This window comes from Streptopelia decaocto (genome assembly GCF_964273445.1).
Source record: "Streptopelia decaocto genome assembly, chromosome: 11".
NCBI classification, from domain to species: Eukaryota; Metazoa; Chordata; class Aves; order Columbiformes; family Columbidae; genus Streptopelia; species Streptopelia decaocto.
The window spans coordinates 16,707,760-16,724,230 of NC_138666.1; the positions used below are offsets into that span (position 1 = coordinate 16,707,760).

Consider the following 16,471-nt stretch of genomic DNA (forward strand, 5'->3'; position numbering starts at 1 on the left):
CGTTTCATTACTCCTACAAAAACTAGTATATGGGAAATCAGCTTACAGACAGCTACAGAAACATAATGAACATTTACATTTTACTAGTCATTGCATAGATGGGTGTGATATTGGTGAGATAGTAGAAAAAAAAGTGAGGACCAACTGCAGTTAGTTTGCTGAAGCTCACGGGTCCTCTTGTCCAGGCTCCCTCAGCTTGGATACTCGCTGAGAGATACCGTACGGCCAGTTCTAGCAAAATCCTCTGTTCCCTGGTTTAAACGATTGTTAGCTGGCTCCTGCTCTATGGAGATAAAGTGGGAGAAGAAAACATTAATTTGTTACCAATATTTCTTGTCAGACTCTTTATTTAAAAAAAAAAAAAAGCTACTCCTAAATGTAGCCTCTGGAATGCTTTGTAACAGGACACATTCCATCAGAAAGGATGAGCCTTTAGAGCTGCCGTGTTGGATACAAGCAGCCTCATTCAAGTCCAGGAACAATGCTGGCCACAGCCACCCCCTGCCCCACAGGTGACAAAAAGCCTTTGCTGTCCCACTGCAGGTGAGTCACAAACAGCAGGAGGAGCCAGGAGGATCAGCAGGACAATATCTACATAAACCCAATGCTTTAAGTTGACACAGGGCGACACACACTTTGCCAGATTGGAAGTGCAGCGGCCACTGAGCGTGGGCAGCAGCTGTGTCCACTCTGAGCCGAGCAGGAAGACCTGAGTGACTGGCAAGTCATTGCTGCCAAACTCTCTCTGCTGGACCAGATCCCATTATTTTGATGTAACTTTGAGAGGATGGTTTATCATAGCATTTTTATTTCCTAATCTACCCCAGTTAGTTTCATCTGAGTTCCCATCAGATGTGTCACACGTGGCTTTGACTAAAATAACCTCAGTAGATTGCGAGAAGCTTGCTTAACCCCAGGATGCCTGGCAGCTTGATTTCTCTACACTTTTGCTAATGGAAGAGCTGGCACGTGGTCTAAGGATTAAGAAGGTATCTAAGCAGCAATGCTTTCTATTTCCCATGCAAAACGACAAATAAACAAATAAATCATCCACATAGTCTGAAATGCTTGCAGAGAAAAACAAGAAATGCCAATAGATTCCATTTTCCCCCCAAAGTTTTAATAGAACAAAATTAGTTTTATAACTGAAAATCAGAAAATAGTTTCATTAACACTGTGGCCAACTTTTTGAAAAACACAAATACTTTTGAGGTAGACAGAAAATTATTCGGAATGAGTCACATAAATTGCTTCTCTTCAAATTGGCACTGACTTATTTTCACAACAATGCATTTTAGACATTGTTTTTTGAAACATAAGTCAATAATGTAAAGAGCCTGTCACATTCTGCTTCATTATCGATTCTTACTAATGGCAAAATTGACCAGGAGCTTGAAACAGGAGCTGTTATTTAAACACTTTCTTCCTTTTCCCCTTCAAACTCACCATTTTGGGTCTGTTCCTACAAACTCAGAGCTTTAACTGAGGTTATACTCTGGATTTTATTTTTAGTATGGAAGTGACGAAGTCTTGTCACGTTTATTTTTGTTGGTAAGAAGAATACTGGGCCATTCCTAGTAAAACAACTGAGAGTTAATTTATTCTTTGAAACACAAAGTAAGCATTGTATCAGCTTTAACTTCAGTCATAACTACCTTACTTTAAATGCATATGCCATTTGCACCTACACACTTCAGTTAATCTGTAGTCTGAGTGCTTAACTCCACAGGAAATGTACTTAAGCAGTTACCAAGTCATATAATAAAACAGTTTTCTGCATTTTATGGCTCAATAAGTAAACACTATAGCTTAGATGCAAATTGTATATACATCAGTTAATGTATCATACTAGTTTAGCACTTGCAACATATTCTACTAATCCTTAAAACTGCAAGAACTTTGCTATGAATGATATGAAGACAGTGTACCTACCGCTGACATGTTCCTGTGATCCAGTCTTCATGCTCTTAAAAGTTGCTTTCACTGACTACAAATAAATGGTGTCTTTTTTTGGCCTGCATACCAATCTGGGCAATCCCTGCTTTGCCACAAAGAATGGCAAGATGAAAGAGAAAATGTAGCATGAATCGTGATTTGGTCCAGCTGGGAAGAATGGAAACCATCCCACGGAACAGGCTCTGGAATACACAAATAAAAATAACATGCCGAAGAGAGGAAATACATACATGAAAGCTTCCAAGACTGTGATGTAATGTCTCTGATTAGCTAGGTTCAGGTCTGTACCAGAAAAAACATATGCCACAGAAACTGCAGTGTACAGAGCATGTCCTCTCGCAAACACGGACAGCTGGCGAGGAACTGCCCTGCTCCAGGACAGATGTTCTCCCAGCGCCCTGCACAGTCTGTCCCAGCCACGCAGGCTGCACCCTGACTGGGAAACAAAATTTGAAAGCTCTGCAAGTTAAACACGTTTTTGCATGCATGGACAAATTGTCGACTTAGCGACATGGAGGTGGGGTAGCTGTAATAATGAGCTGAGATCGTGAATTGCGGCGTGGCTTAGGGCTGGTAACTGCACCCCGGCAGATGGTGCCACAATTTCATGCAGGTCAGCGGCTGTCCTGAGACCTGGCCAGCACAAAACCAGGTGAGAAAGAAGGGAAGATGTCTTCATCCAGCATCTCAGAGCTCCTGCTGCCCTTCAAGACTGGAAAGAGTCCTGCCAAAGCCCAGAAGCTGGCTTGGCACCTCCATCATCCTCGGCTTGCTCGTCCAGGACACCAAGGCATCAGTGCCTATGCTGTACCTGCTAGTCCACGTCAGGGTTTCAGCTTACACTTAACCAAACCCCTTCACACCCATAAAATCAGTGTTCACCATTCACAACAGCTCTGTCCCTACATATAGTGAGGGACAGTACATACAACAAGATGCCTTTTCCACTCATAAAATCTCTTTTTTAAAGCTGACATGGTTTCAGCTGAACTGAGATTCAATTTATTTCAGCTGTCTTAGTAATTATTGAAGCAGTCAATTTTAATTAGGATGACAGTTAATGAAATCTGCCACAAGAGCATTTGTGGGTTTTAGTCTTTGCAAAAAACCTTACAAATACGTACTAGATACAGAGAAATAAATAGGCACAGTACACAATGTATTGTTATTTTCTTTCACAGTTAATCAAGGGAAGTCTATTTATCGATATGACTTGATGGTGACAGGATGACAGACTCATTTCTCCAATGAACTGTTTTCTTCTTATAAGGCAAAAAAAAAGCACTGCATCTGCATGACATCATCTAGAAAAGTCCTCCTTCCTGAAAAATACTATATTCTTTTTTGTTGCCTAGCTACATGCTGCTGTTACCTTAGAAGGCTGTAGATTCATTTGAATGATTCTGGTGGTGCTGATGTGCTTCAGCAGAGGAGTAATGAAAATATATAACCCTCTCTTTGGTAAAGATTATGGAATAAAGGGGTCAGTGTGAACAGAAAGAGTCTTTACAGAAAAGCAATTCACTGTATTCATCATATTCTATTTGACATTAATAAAGACCATTTCCCCGCATGGCCCTGGGTACATGAGCAGGCAGTGAAATCACAGACTTGATGCTTTTGACGCGAGAGTCTGATGCCAAGGAAGCGTTTGCTTGGTTCACGTTAATTACTGATGTAAGTGTAGAAAAGGGGAAAGACTGTCAAGGCCTGATTCTCATCTCATTTCCAAACTGTAAACAGGGAAAAATGCCATGAAAGGCAAATAACTTGCTGAATTTTGTTACCGCCAGAGAACGGGATGATCACTCAGTCCTTCTTTGAATATAAGTAGCTTTGATGATTTGGAAAGTTAAGAAAGTCCACTTAAAATGCCGAAGGCCCAAAGACTTATGTTTGAGATGTTTGAGAGCCAAGCACCATTTCCCTGGCACTTCCCCAGCATGATCAGCAGCTCAGCGTGCTGCTGCCTCACCAGTTCAGTACTCTGGCCTTCAGTAAAGGTGGGCAAGTTGCTTGTGCAAGGAATAAGTGAATAGGGAAATAAAGTTATTTCTTACATGCTTCACTGTAACTGGTTTGGGTGTAGAAAGTCCTTGATCCACGTCAAAATTTTGTGGTTTAATCTTTGGGACTGAGAGACTTCTAGCACTGGAGTTCTGATGCGGGTTTTTTTATTTAGGGTTGGCTTTGAAATTAAGATCTGCATTTGCTTTCATAAAATAATATATTTCAAGTCTACTGTCTATAACTCTCTTTATATAAGTACACACTTCATATCATTCTATTATATCCATCTATGCTTATGCTTGTTCTCTGTACTTTATCATAAGCCTAGATCCTGATCATTTCATATGTTTTGGAGAGAAAGTGCTAGATAATGAACCGTATTATGGTTAACATAATTACTATTACATTCTTTCTCAAGAATAAAATCAGAAAGAACTTTGACAATTTAAAGTGAAAATAATAGATTTCATTTGATTCTAGTATAACTCTACTATAAGAATTTTTGAAGTCTTCTTGCATAGCGGCAGAAGCAAAGCAGGAAATGAGACATTTAAAAGAAGCAGAGATGCCTGTTACTGCTGTGATGCAAACGTGGGATCTGCCAAACTCAGCACATTCCAACTGGACAAATTCTGAGTTTCTCCCAGAACAGATGATAAAATCTCTCACATCCAAATTCCTACACACTTCACATGAACAACTCCATGACATCACTCACCACAGCAAAAGACACCACAAATTCTCCACGGAGTTATAGAGAAGTGTGATGCCTTTCTGATTCAAATTCATAAGTCTCCCTTGTAACTGTGAGTTTTTGTCCCTGTTTCAAGCTTTCATTTGTTGAAATGAAAGAGAAATGGACTTTTGCCCAAAAGGAAAGCAAGATCAGACTTTATCACCTATAGCAAAAGAGCAGCTATGTTCTAATTCTGGTCACCACCAGTCCCCATCATGAGCCTTATATAAGGTGCAGATATTCTAAGCATTATAAATGCACATCTGGACACAAAACTGAAGGTTCTGTGTTAGAAAAGATAGATTTAAAAATCCTTGTCCTTTCTTCATAGATAAGAAGCACACAGAAGAGGGCAGCATAGTTAAAGCTTTAGTTTATATTGCCACAAACATAACAAATTATATTTCTGTCTTACATCCTTCCCCCAGTGATGGATCAATGCGACTCTGCACGCTGTTGGTCGTCTCCTCAGCCCACAGGTCCGCTCCTGCTGATGGGTTTCCACTGCAAGGACACCTTTCCTTGTTTGCCTATCATATTTGTGCAAGCATCTACAATATGACGACTTTACCCAGATTTTCAGACCCCACGTTCTCAGGTCTTCTTTCATTTGGTATCTCCCTAATGTGTTGAAATGTAAGCAATGCTTTGTCACTGGCGCAATGTGCTGTACTCCCAGCACCCTCACTGTAATCTCTTGCTACAGAGAAGTTTTCCCTTTTAACTATACTTTCATTCTGCAAGTTTCTGTGGGTTTTTTTTCTGTAGTACTATGTGGAAGGTGGCTGTTAACAGGCAGCTTTTGAAGACATTGTCCAGTAGGTGTACAGAAGAAATGGGCTCTGTGGGTTAGCAAGGGCAGCTTTAGGCTGTTTTCTACCCAATTTCCTGCCTCATTAAACCATTTGTTTCTCAAAAGAGAGTTACAGTAGCCCCATGAAAACATTACTCACTGCTCAGTTGACAGTGTAAACAGATGCTACTAATTCTCAGGATTAACAAAGAAAGCAGAAAGCATCACCACCCACTGGGGAAATCCATGGACACATGCAGTTTGAACAATCTGTGTTTCTAACCTGTATGCTTCTTGTACCCTAACTTCTAAAAAGATGTATTAGAAAAGATACGGGGAAGGACAAGTAGGGATCACGTTTATACAAGCAGTGATTGAATACTCTGGGTTCTTCAGCCAAGAGAGATAATTACTACAGAAAGCAATAAAATCATTTCATGTATGAAAAAGATGAGGGAAACCTTATTCTCTGCTTCACAATATGGTAAATCCAGGTGTTGCATGACATTGAAAATCTACATGGGTTAAAAAGTAATTAGAAAAATATGCAGAAAAACCACAAAGTGCCTCTGAACAAAAGGAATATTTTAGCCTGGCAGTTGTACAGGGGGAGTTTTAATTGTGTTTATCGTGTCCTTGTTGTCCATTCTTCTTTAGATACCTACTACTGACAGCTACTGGAAACTGGCTGTAAGTTGAGTCTGACCCAGTACAGCTCCTTTAATTTGTTATTGTAAATAGATTCATTCCTCTTGCCAAGATCTACTGCTGGTAACCAATAAATCTTCCATTTGCGATTTTCTTCCTTACCACTATGAACTTCTTAGTACAACAGCCAGTCAGCCATTTACTTGCCCACTCCTTAAACCAACTGTCTGTTGCAAACTGTAAATTCAGAAACTTTTTAATGGTATCAGACTTCTAGATATTTCTTTTAGAGGGCCTCTGAAATCCACACTAAGGAGTATACATCCCACAGGAATTGTAACAGGATATCTAGCATTCCACTCATGGACAGAAGAGGTATGTCATGCACATTGGCCATGACAGGTTTCATGCTGAAAAAGAGGAATTGGGGGTGATGAAAGAAAATAATTATGGAAATATCTTAGGTCATGTTCTGATTTTACTCCAAACTTGAAATGCAATAGGACCAAACAGCTGATCACACATGATACGTGCTAATGAGTCCGTTCCGCAGTGACTGAGGAAACTTAGGGGGTATCCGAACTCAGGCTCTTGTAGCAGGGTGTAGCACGAGTGGTTACCATGTCAGTAAGAAGTAAACTTGAATCTGAAAAACTAAAAGTCAGTGCAAATTCAAAGTTACACTGAGAAAGAATGGTTTTCCCAAGTATATTTGAACGGGATAGTTTGCTAACCGTGTGGTGCGCTCTGTGAAAAAGAAGTGGGGGAACTGCACAGGCAAAAATGAAATCAGATCTGCCACTTGTGCAAGTTCTTTTTTTCGGAGCAATGATTCACCTGGTGCAGTTGCTCATAAGGTTATCTAGTGGGGGAATGTTTTTGGTTTACTCACAGCAGTGAGAAATTCAGAGCAGCAGGAAGATGAACCACATTTCCAGTTATTCTTATCCCAAGTTATTTTTTGCACTCTTGCATGAGTTTCAGAAAGACAGAAGCCTTTGCTTTATGTTACAAGCAATGGACTTAAACCACACCTATTTTATAATTTTCTACCTGAAAAACGCAAACAGCACTACATTCTTTTGCGGTGTCTATCCTTTAGAATTTCTGGTCTGGAGCTGAGAGGAAGCACAGTAGCTGTGAGAGGAACAAACGTGGGATTAATTTTGTAGATCTAATAATGGATTTAGTTAGGTTTCTGCTTGCATTTCCCCCCTGGCACTCTACATTAGCTTTCTAAACTATGTGGGTTCCTATTGACTCCAAAGCTCATACTTCTCACATGTTATTGTTGCAACCTCAATTCATGACTACCACTATTCAACCAAAAATATTCCCTGACAATAAATGCAAGTGTAGTTATAAGCAAAGGCATGGCTCCTTGGCCAAGGGGATGTGCTGCCCTCCCTTGGCAGTGTCCAAATGCAGGTGGATGTGACATTTATCGGGCTTTCCCACCAAGGAGTTAGTGCTAAGGCTGAAAGCTTCGCCATTGCTAGAGTTACTCACACAGTACAAACTGTAGCCCACTTTTGCCTCCCTACACATTAACTGCAAGACACTGCAACATACCATGTGCTACACATGAAAAGGTCTAATGTGCATTTGCATGCAGCTCACAAACTGAACCAATTAGCCTGTATCTGTTCTGCACACACTACTCTGTGGTTTGAAGGGTGACGGTGAGGAAAACTTGAAACCACGTGTGCACTGTATCCTGCTTTTTGTGTGATAAGGACAAAACGTTGGTGTTTTTTTCTTAATTTCCCTGTACCTCTATCTCTCTTGCTTAGGTTAAAAAACCCAGCACATTTCATTTTGCTGCCGCTGTCTCTTCTTCCACTGGCCTGAGTCTGTCAGTCCTGTAATTAAAATAATAATAAATGCTGCTATTTGTTTGTTAATCCAGGTATTTGGGAGGTAGCCAGACTCATGCTTCTGCAATAGTAATGCTTCATATAACTTGGCATGAACAGACTTTTTAGATATCTCTGTAGGTCGCGTAGAAATAACTTCACCCACATAATGGCTGATTAATTAGATGTGAGACAGTGCAGATAAGTTGAGAAGTAAGAAGAGGAGAGACCAATGACTTCCAGCATAGAGTCACACTGAGAACAACATTTTCTCCCAAACCTGACTGCTGCTAATCCAGTCTTTGGGCTGTTAAAATTATTTGTATTACTCCTAATGAAATGTGAAACAATGTGAGACAGCAGCAAAAGTAAACACTGGAATTCAGTAATAATGTTAGTGTGATGTAAAAATATAAATGCTGTTCACAACATGTCATTTGACCTTGAACAAACACGGATGGGACAGAATCACATATAGCTAATTTGGCCCCCCAAATTCTGCTTTTTTATCTGAAAATTCAGAGGGGAGAAGGTCAGGTGTTAGGTTATACATGTCAGTTATCACTGCACTCCCTGCGACGTCTGTGCTTGTCATTTACACCGCGAAAAGCATTCTACACCTAATATAGCATAAAGAAACTCCAGACACAAGCTTTATTACCCCAGGAATAAATCACTGGAAAACCAGGATTGGTCTGCATGTTTTTCATTTTCCATATGATGAAAAGTACTCAGGCCAAGAGAGTGCACTAGAAGTGAACACTGATACTTCTCCAAAGCTGGAGGAAAACTGAAAGGGAAAAAAAAGGAGAGAGAGTAAGGAAGGAATGAGATAACAGAAAAAAAAAATCATCAGTAAAAATATCTAAATTATCTAAAAATTAGAAAAAATATCAAGTCTACAGTATGTGTTTGAAGCACTCATTTAATTAAAACAAACCCTAGACCAGCTAGGAAAATAGAAAATAAGAGTAGAAAAGCAAGACATGCAAATCACTTTTAAATAGAAAGAGATGGTCTGAAAAACCTTCAAAGAAACTAGAAGATCAGCATTTCAAGCCTGTGGTCTCATATGCACCCCATTGAAATCAGCAGGTGCCACGGTAATGTGTACAAGAATATATAGCAATAATTAACAGCAAACAGAATTACATGCTATGCGAAGAAGCACGTTATATGTCTTAAGTGATTAAACTGAATTATCTGTTAATTCCTCCGAACTTCACAAAATAGCTGGACCTACTGAGATCAAAGGAGATAAAACAGCTACATGACCCCTGTGAATTCCCCCTCTCTCTGGTTCCAGGCACAAATCCTGCGGCGGCTGGGAACAGACCGAGTGCCTTGGCACAGCGCTCCTCTCTGCAGCTGGGCCTCGGGGACCCAGTCCAAGGACACCTCACTTTCCGTTAAAGGACAACTCACAGAACCCAGTGCCAGATCCCAAGTCGTATCCTGTAACCCTGGTGGAATTCCATATCCATTAATCCATTAATTGTACCTGGGTGCTGGCACCAAACAAGTATTTGCCACAGAGTCCCGAATTTTTTGCATGATTTCTATTAGGCATCATTTTATTTTCAGTCATTTTTCCTGCTGAAACACTGTTGCCTCAAATTCTTAATTTAACACTATTGCATATGCCTTTCCTCTTACTTTCTGGCTAGCAATGGGTCTATCCTGCATTTACATCACTAAAATATTTATAATTCTCATGAGCAAAAGGCCTAGAATAAAATATGGCTTCTTTAGTGTCAGTGAAACTCCCATTTTTAGTTTGGTTCCAGTCAGTAGTGCTATATGTGGCACAAATGTGGCACGGTATCTTTTATTCTGGTGCTTCTCAGATTTCCCTTCTTTCACAGAGAAAATAATTAGAAATACCCCCACTTTATATGTCAACTTCTAAAGTCTGACCCTGAACCACGGTAAAGGCATGCAAGAAACACTGATCCAAAAGACTTACAAACCCGCTCAGAAACATGCACATTTTTAAAAAGTTAACAAAGAATTTCAATTTCTGGCAGTGTATTTACATAATTAACTGTAAATAAATACCGATTAAGATTGTTTGGCAGATTCCAGTCTATCCAAGTTAAGTAACCAAGGCGTACTTCAAATGCTAACCATAATTTATTTAAATGTGACTTAAAATGCTAACCAGAGGTTTCTAATTCGGTTCATTTAAGTGAAGCACTCACTTCATTTCACCACCAAACTCTGACTATTTAAACTGACAAGGCTATTTTGGTTGCTGTTTTGTGAGACAGGCAGAGAGAACTTGCTGCAAGCACTTGATGATCTTTAACTGCCACATTAACACTTCAAACTGTAGTTATCAGGGTGGAGGGGCCAAAACCACCCCAAGAGCAGGGACTGGAGAATTATAATTAGCTCCTGAAAATAAGAGAACATTCACTTACTTAATTTCACAGGAAAAAAAAATATCCACTCCTTGTGGTCAGTCCCTTCAAAGTATTTTTATGTCTATCTTTGCTGTAGTTAAGTAGCGTGAGGAGTTTAATATGTAAGAAAAAAGATATTTCTGAGCCGGTATGCAGTGTTTTATTTGCTATGAAGCCCCATAGCCAAATCCCACAGATTCTTTTCCTTCCCTTATTTTATTCCCTACATCTATAATTTCATTTCCATTACCTCCCTATCTCTTACCTTCTTTAGCCTTGTTTCTGTAGCTGATGTGTAAACCCTTAAACTTTCACGGATTTGATGGCAACTATCCCTATACAGAGTCACAGGGATTTTCCCCTACTGATAGGGCTGTAACCTTTTGGGAGCAGGAGCCAGAGTTATTTTGGCTGTAAAATGTCTAACGTTTCGGTTGCTAGGTAAACAATAAACTGTATACACGATGCTTGGGTGAGCCATTCAGAATACAAGTATAGTTATCTGGTTAGTCGTTTCTACACCCGATCACACGGTCATGACTGTGCCACTTATGAGATAAGCCTTTCACTGTCGCACGTTGCTGCTCAGGTGAAATCAAGAGAAGAATTTGACCTTTATGTTTTATATTTTCCTCTTAAACCGTTAACACTGCATGTGGACACTCTGGCAAGCTTACTATGTAAATGCAACACCTCGCAGAGGTGCTTTTCGCATAACCCAGTCCTGAACGTTAGGTCAAGCAAGCACAAAGTAATGCAAAGATTGCAAATACTGCAGATTTGCAACTGTTTTTCCTAACACTACTGTAGACATCACCTAAACTCCTGAACAATAACACGGAGCCTAACAAACCGAGGAAACCTGTTTGGGTACGACACACGCTCTCTCGCACTGGGCTGCGAGTGGAACCAGGTAACATAGATAGCAAATGCTGTCTTCCATTTCCACCCGGGGGAGCTTCAGGGAAGTACTGCGGCCCTGGCAGAAAGAGGGACGCGGTGCAGACCCCGTTAGCTTGATTGCACAGCCTGTCACTCGCTACACATGACGGTATTTCCCACTGAAACGCTCTGCTTCCAGCCCTCCCCTCCTCACAGCGCTCGCCATGCGCCGCCGTGCCGCGGCCCCGGCGGGAGGGGAGCCCCGCGGCCGGCTGGAGGGGAGCCCCGCGGCCCCGGCGGGAGGGGAGCCCCGCGGCCAGCTGGAGGGGAGCCCCGCGGCCCCGGCGGGAGGGGAGCCCCGCGGCCGCCCCCTTCGCTGCCGCCAGCAGAGCGGGCCGTGCCGCCCCCGGCGGGACTCCCCGCGCCGGGCTCCCCGCCCCCGCCGCGCAGAGCGCAGCGGAGTGCAGCGGATCGGAGCGGTGCCGTGGGCGGACAGCTCTGCCCACGGCCGCGCTGGCAGAGAGCCGTGCAGTGCGCGTCACGGCGGGGAGGGCCGAGCTGGCGGAGCCATAAATAGGGGCGAGGAGCGGGGTGGCGGCAGCAGTCGCTGAGGGAGCTCCCGCGGCAGCGCAAGTGGTTAACGGCGGGGAATCCCTTTCTGCTTCCCTCCCTCCGCGGGGCGCCCCGAGGTAAGCGCTGCTCCGCGGGCGGCGCGGCGGGACTGGCCCGTGCCGTAGCGGCTGGGGCACTGCAGGGGCGGCGGGTGCTGACAGCTCTGCTCTCCGTAGCTCCATGACTCTGAACCGCGGCGACAAGCTGCGCTACCTGGACAAGCGGCGCGGCAGCATGCCCTTCTCCGTGCACCAGCACCTGCACCGGCGCAGCATGCCGGTGGACGAGCGGGACCTGCGGGCCGCCCTGCCGCAGGGCGAGCTCTCCGGCCTGGTGCGCTGCACCTCGTACAGCCCCGGCGAGGAGCACCGGGAGAGCTGGGCCTCCGACTCCTCCGACTCCGTCATCTCCTCGGGCAGCGACTCCGACAGCAACCTGTACAAGGTGATCCTGCTGGGCGAGCACGGCGTCGGCAAGACCAGCCTGGCCCGCATCTTCGGCGGCGTGGAGGACTGCGCGGACGCGGAAGAGGCCGGTGAGGGCGCGGGGCCCCCAGGGCAGCCCCCGGGCGGAGGGAGCCGGAATCCCGGTGCCGGAGACCCACCGCTCCGAGCGGCAGAGGGCAGCGGTGCCGCCGCCGGCCCCGGCTCCCCGGGCATCCCCTCCGGCCACCCCTCCCAGCGAGAAGAGGGAGAAGAACTAATCTTTTTTCTGAACTTTTTTTTTTTTTGTTTTTCCGTAGGAAATACATATGACAGATCTATTATAGTTGACGGAGAAGAAGCATCTCTCGTGGTGTTTGATATATGGGAGCAGGTACTTACAGATTTATGATATTTTTTCTTTATGGTGTGGTCAGTGGTTCATCCTAAAAAGTAGAAATGGCACAACTATGTCTGCTTCTTCTATCAGTAATATTTAAAAAGTGGCATTAAAAATTAGAATTCATACTGCCTTTGTTCTCTCCTGCAATTAATTTCTTGTAGCTAGGCAGGCAATTAAAAAATTTGAATAGGACTGGGGTGCAAATTCCTTAATGTTTTGAATGAGCAGCCCAGGGTGTTACTGTGAAATTAGACATTCATGATCTGATCAGTGCAGACCTGATATTATTTCTCAAAAAAAGATCATTTTGTTATGTGATTTTTTTTTTTTAAGCAACAAAATCATTTTTAAAAAGGGAGGTTGGCTTACTTTTACTGACTCTCTAATAAAGCTATCAAAAATATCTTTAAGGTGGTTACAATAATTAAACCATTGATTGGTGTTGAATAGATTTTTCAGTGCAATAAATCTATTTCTTGCTTTTGTTTTAGGATGACAACCAATGGCTTCAGAACCACTGCATGAAAATGGGAGATGCCTATATTATTGTCTATTCGGTGACAGACAAAGTTAGTTTTGAAAAGGCCTCTGAGCTAAGAATCCAGCTAAGAAGAGCAAGGCAAACAGAAGACATTCCTATTATTCTTGTGGGCAACAAAAGCGACCTGGTCAGGTCCCGGGAAGTCTCAGTTGATGGTAAGAGACACTATTAATTTATACAATAACATCTAAATGAGTAGCAAAGGCTATGGATGATCATAGTCAATAGAAATGGTCTGGGTTTGATGTAGGAAAAACATATTATTTGAGGCACACCAGAGAAATCAAGCCAGCTGGTTCATGCTGAGGGACTTGGTAGCGCGGAAACTGGTGGAGATGGTGGTGGAGGAAGATTTGTGACTGCACAGAGCAATGCTCTCAACTGCAGTACAAGAGAAATAAATGCTTCAGAGCTGCAGTTTAGCAGGTTGTTTTGTGTAGCATTTGGGTTTCGTCCATATTAACTGAAGGAGTTCAATTGTATGTTACATGTGCAACAGCACTTGCTCATCTCAAGATTTGATAGCCCGAGCTATGCTTTTTAAGGGACAGGAGTGCCATGTCGTAGGACTCAGGCAGCCTTTGGAAAGGGTGATACCCTACAGCCTGTACGATCCTCTTTTCTTCTGGAAGTGATTCCATCACATTTGAGTTGAGCTGGTGGGACCAGGCTCACACAACTTGGCCTTTTTGTATATTGTGCCGTTGTGATCAGTGAGAATTTTCTCAGTTCCAGCTAGCATTTCTGTAACTAGCATTTCTGGTAACAGTAACCACTGCCAACACCACAATATTAATTTCACTTAAGTAAACATTTTGTGGCGTGTGGTGTGGTGGTGTTGTGTTTTTCATTGGGAAGAATACTCTGAAATATTGGTGCCTTGATGATGATGAGCCATCTCTTGCTATCTGGTCTTGCCACGTTCCCTGTATTAAACGCCTGCACAGGGAATTGACTGTTCACCAGGAGATGATCAATTTTCAGGCTGGTGGCAGTGCATGGTTGACCTGTCCTAGTGGTAACATCAATACTTTGCTCAGGTTTACAACTTTGCCATTATTTACCGCAAATTGAGCATGGAAATTTACACTGCAGCAATGTTCCAGAGTTATGTGCTTATGTCTGGAACACTGAGCATCTTGTATTTTGAATGTAGTACTAGTCAAATCCAGTGGTGTGCGTCTTCATGACCTCTACTGATCTGTTCAATGACTTGACCTTCCTTTATAACTAATATGGAAAATTCTCACTTACTGCAGCAAGGCAGAGATGCGTAATTGCTCAACAGCTTTCAGAAGAAATAAGAACTATTTCTGTACCTCACTTTCCTATCAAGCAGCAAGCATGCATCCAGGTGCCACTCCTGTCTCATCTTTGGCACTCAAACAATACTGGGATGGTCTGTCTGCCTGTAGGACTATTGTTGTCTTACATTCAGTACCAAATGAGATTTCTGACTTTATCACGACAAAACCAAGACAAGTAAGGGGACAAAACCACGAGCTCAAATTTGCACTTTCCCACTATGCAGTGAGGTTCTTCATGGCAGTGAAGGCACTCCCTCACTTAAAGTCAACTTTTGTTTTGTTTTTCTGACAGTATATATGGAGAGAAAATGTACATCTCCACTCATCTCCTTTTCTCTCTTTCCATCCAGAGGGACGGGCCTGTGCCGTTGTGTTTGACTGCAAATTTATCGAGACATCAGCTGCTCTTCATCATAATGTCAAGGACTTGTTTGAAGGTATTGTTCGGCAAATCAGACTTCGAAAAGACAGTAAAGAAGACAATGCCAGGAGAATGGCTAACACAAAGAGAAGAGAAAGCATAGGCAAAAAGGCAAAGCGATTCCTTGGGAGAATTGTGGCAAAGAACAATAAGAAGATGGCTTTCAAAGCAAAATCCAAGTCTTGCCATGACTTATCTGTGCTTTAGGAGCTTCAGATGTTATGTGTGTGTGATGAACAAGCATCTGACTGTTACAAGAAGCATACGGATGATCCTCATGGTGATAAGAAGAATGACTTGTCAGTTGAGACTCTTGTTAATGCCTTAAGGTGCACAAGGAAGTCCAGAAGTTACACGACAATGTCTGCTTCATTGATAAATGGTTTAAGTTTCAATGTGTGCAAGTAAATGAACTAACTGTAAATAGTGGCTTGCCATGGCCACATTTTCACTGTGTACATATGTTAAATATCCTCTTGTCCTGTGGATACCAGAGATGCAAAGATATGATGAGTATCACCATAGACTTGTCTCGTTTGCAGAGCAAAACTTAAACTTGTACGCAGGCTCGTACACTCTTTCTAGTATAAAGCAAGCAATGATAAATCTTTTTAAACAAATGTGGGGAGAGGGGATTAGAACTACGTTAAAATGGGAGAAAACAAATTACATATAAATATATAGTTAAATACAGAACAGATATCATTTTATGAAGTTAATTTGCACTTGCATTAACCATTATTCAATTAATTTGTTACTTGTTTACATGCAGATTTTATAATAAAGTATTATTTCCTGTTATAATCAACTGTGCTTTTATCATACTATGGATAAAGAATGGGAGAGCAGTATTTTTATACTGACTTTTTTTCACTGTGCAAAACGTTACACACAAACTATGCAGATTTGCACATGCTGAAGATCTGGAACAAGATGAATCGGGAATATCCTGTGTTCTTCAACAGACTTTTTCTTTAAGAAGTAAAACCTGCTTTTATGAACACTACTTCTACAGTTCATATTGGAAAGAGGTGCCTTGACCCTTTGTATTTTTGTTTATCTTCAACCTGGTTCTCCTGTCAGCTCTGGCAGGAACAGGCCTCTTTATAATGCCATTAGTTAGATAAATTGAAGCCTGCAATGTTCTACTTTGTAAGTCCTCTCCTGGCTTGAAGGCCTTGTGTTACAGCCGATAAGCAAATGTGTGAGTTTGGTTTTGATTTTGTTTTTTCATCTTTTCTGGGAGCCGTGTAACTTTCTAACCTACTCACAAGCCTGTAGATACCTCCCCATGGTTTCAAGAAGCTCAAAGCAGGCTGGCAAGGCCATTTGAAAGAATTGTGGGCTTCAGCTGTGGTATATGGTGGCCTTCAGTGCTGTTAAAGTCTTCATTTCACTGTGTTATAATTAATGTGTTTCTATTATTTTTCCCTATTTGCTATTCATGAAGTTAAGAAGCAGTCATGTCGCAGTGAAAAA

The 16,471-nt window shown here is 42.3% G+C and overlaps 1 protein-coding gene across 1 annotated transcript; it reads left to right on the plus strand.

Moving 5' to 3' along the window:
• Nucleotides 1-11,825: 11,825 nt before the first annotated feature.
• On the plus strand, nucleotides 11,826-15,796 carry RRAD (RRAD, Ras related glycolysis inhibitor and calcium channel regulator). Its single transcript, XM_082062773.1, has 5 exons — nucleotides 11,826-11,975; nucleotides 12,075-12,433; nucleotides 12,641-12,714; nucleotides 13,215-13,419; nucleotides 14,922-15,796. Exons 2-5 carry the CDS (start codon nucleotides 12,079-12,081, stop codon nucleotides 15,197-15,199), a joined length of 912 nt encoding a protein of 303 aa, XP_081918899.1. The 5' UTR covers nucleotides 11,826-11,975; nucleotides 12,075-12,078; the 3' UTR covers nucleotides 15,200-15,796.
• The last annotated feature ends 675 nt before the right edge of the window (nucleotides 15,797-16,471 follow it).

Excerpts from the sequence above, each read along its gene's own strand:
- RRAD (XM_082062773.1), top strand. The coding sequence starts at position 12,079 with ATGACTCTGAACCGCGGCGACAAGCTGCGCTACCTGGACAAGCGGCGC. Across the intron at positions 12,715-13,214 it reads TGTTTGATATATGGGAGCAG|GATGACAACCAATGGCTTCA; the intron begins GTACTTACAGAT and ends CTTTTGTTTTAG. Across the intron at positions 13,420-14,921 it reads CCGGGAAGTCTCAGTTGATG|AGGGACGGGCCTGTGCCGTT; the intron begins GTAAGAGACACT and ends CTTTCCATCCAG.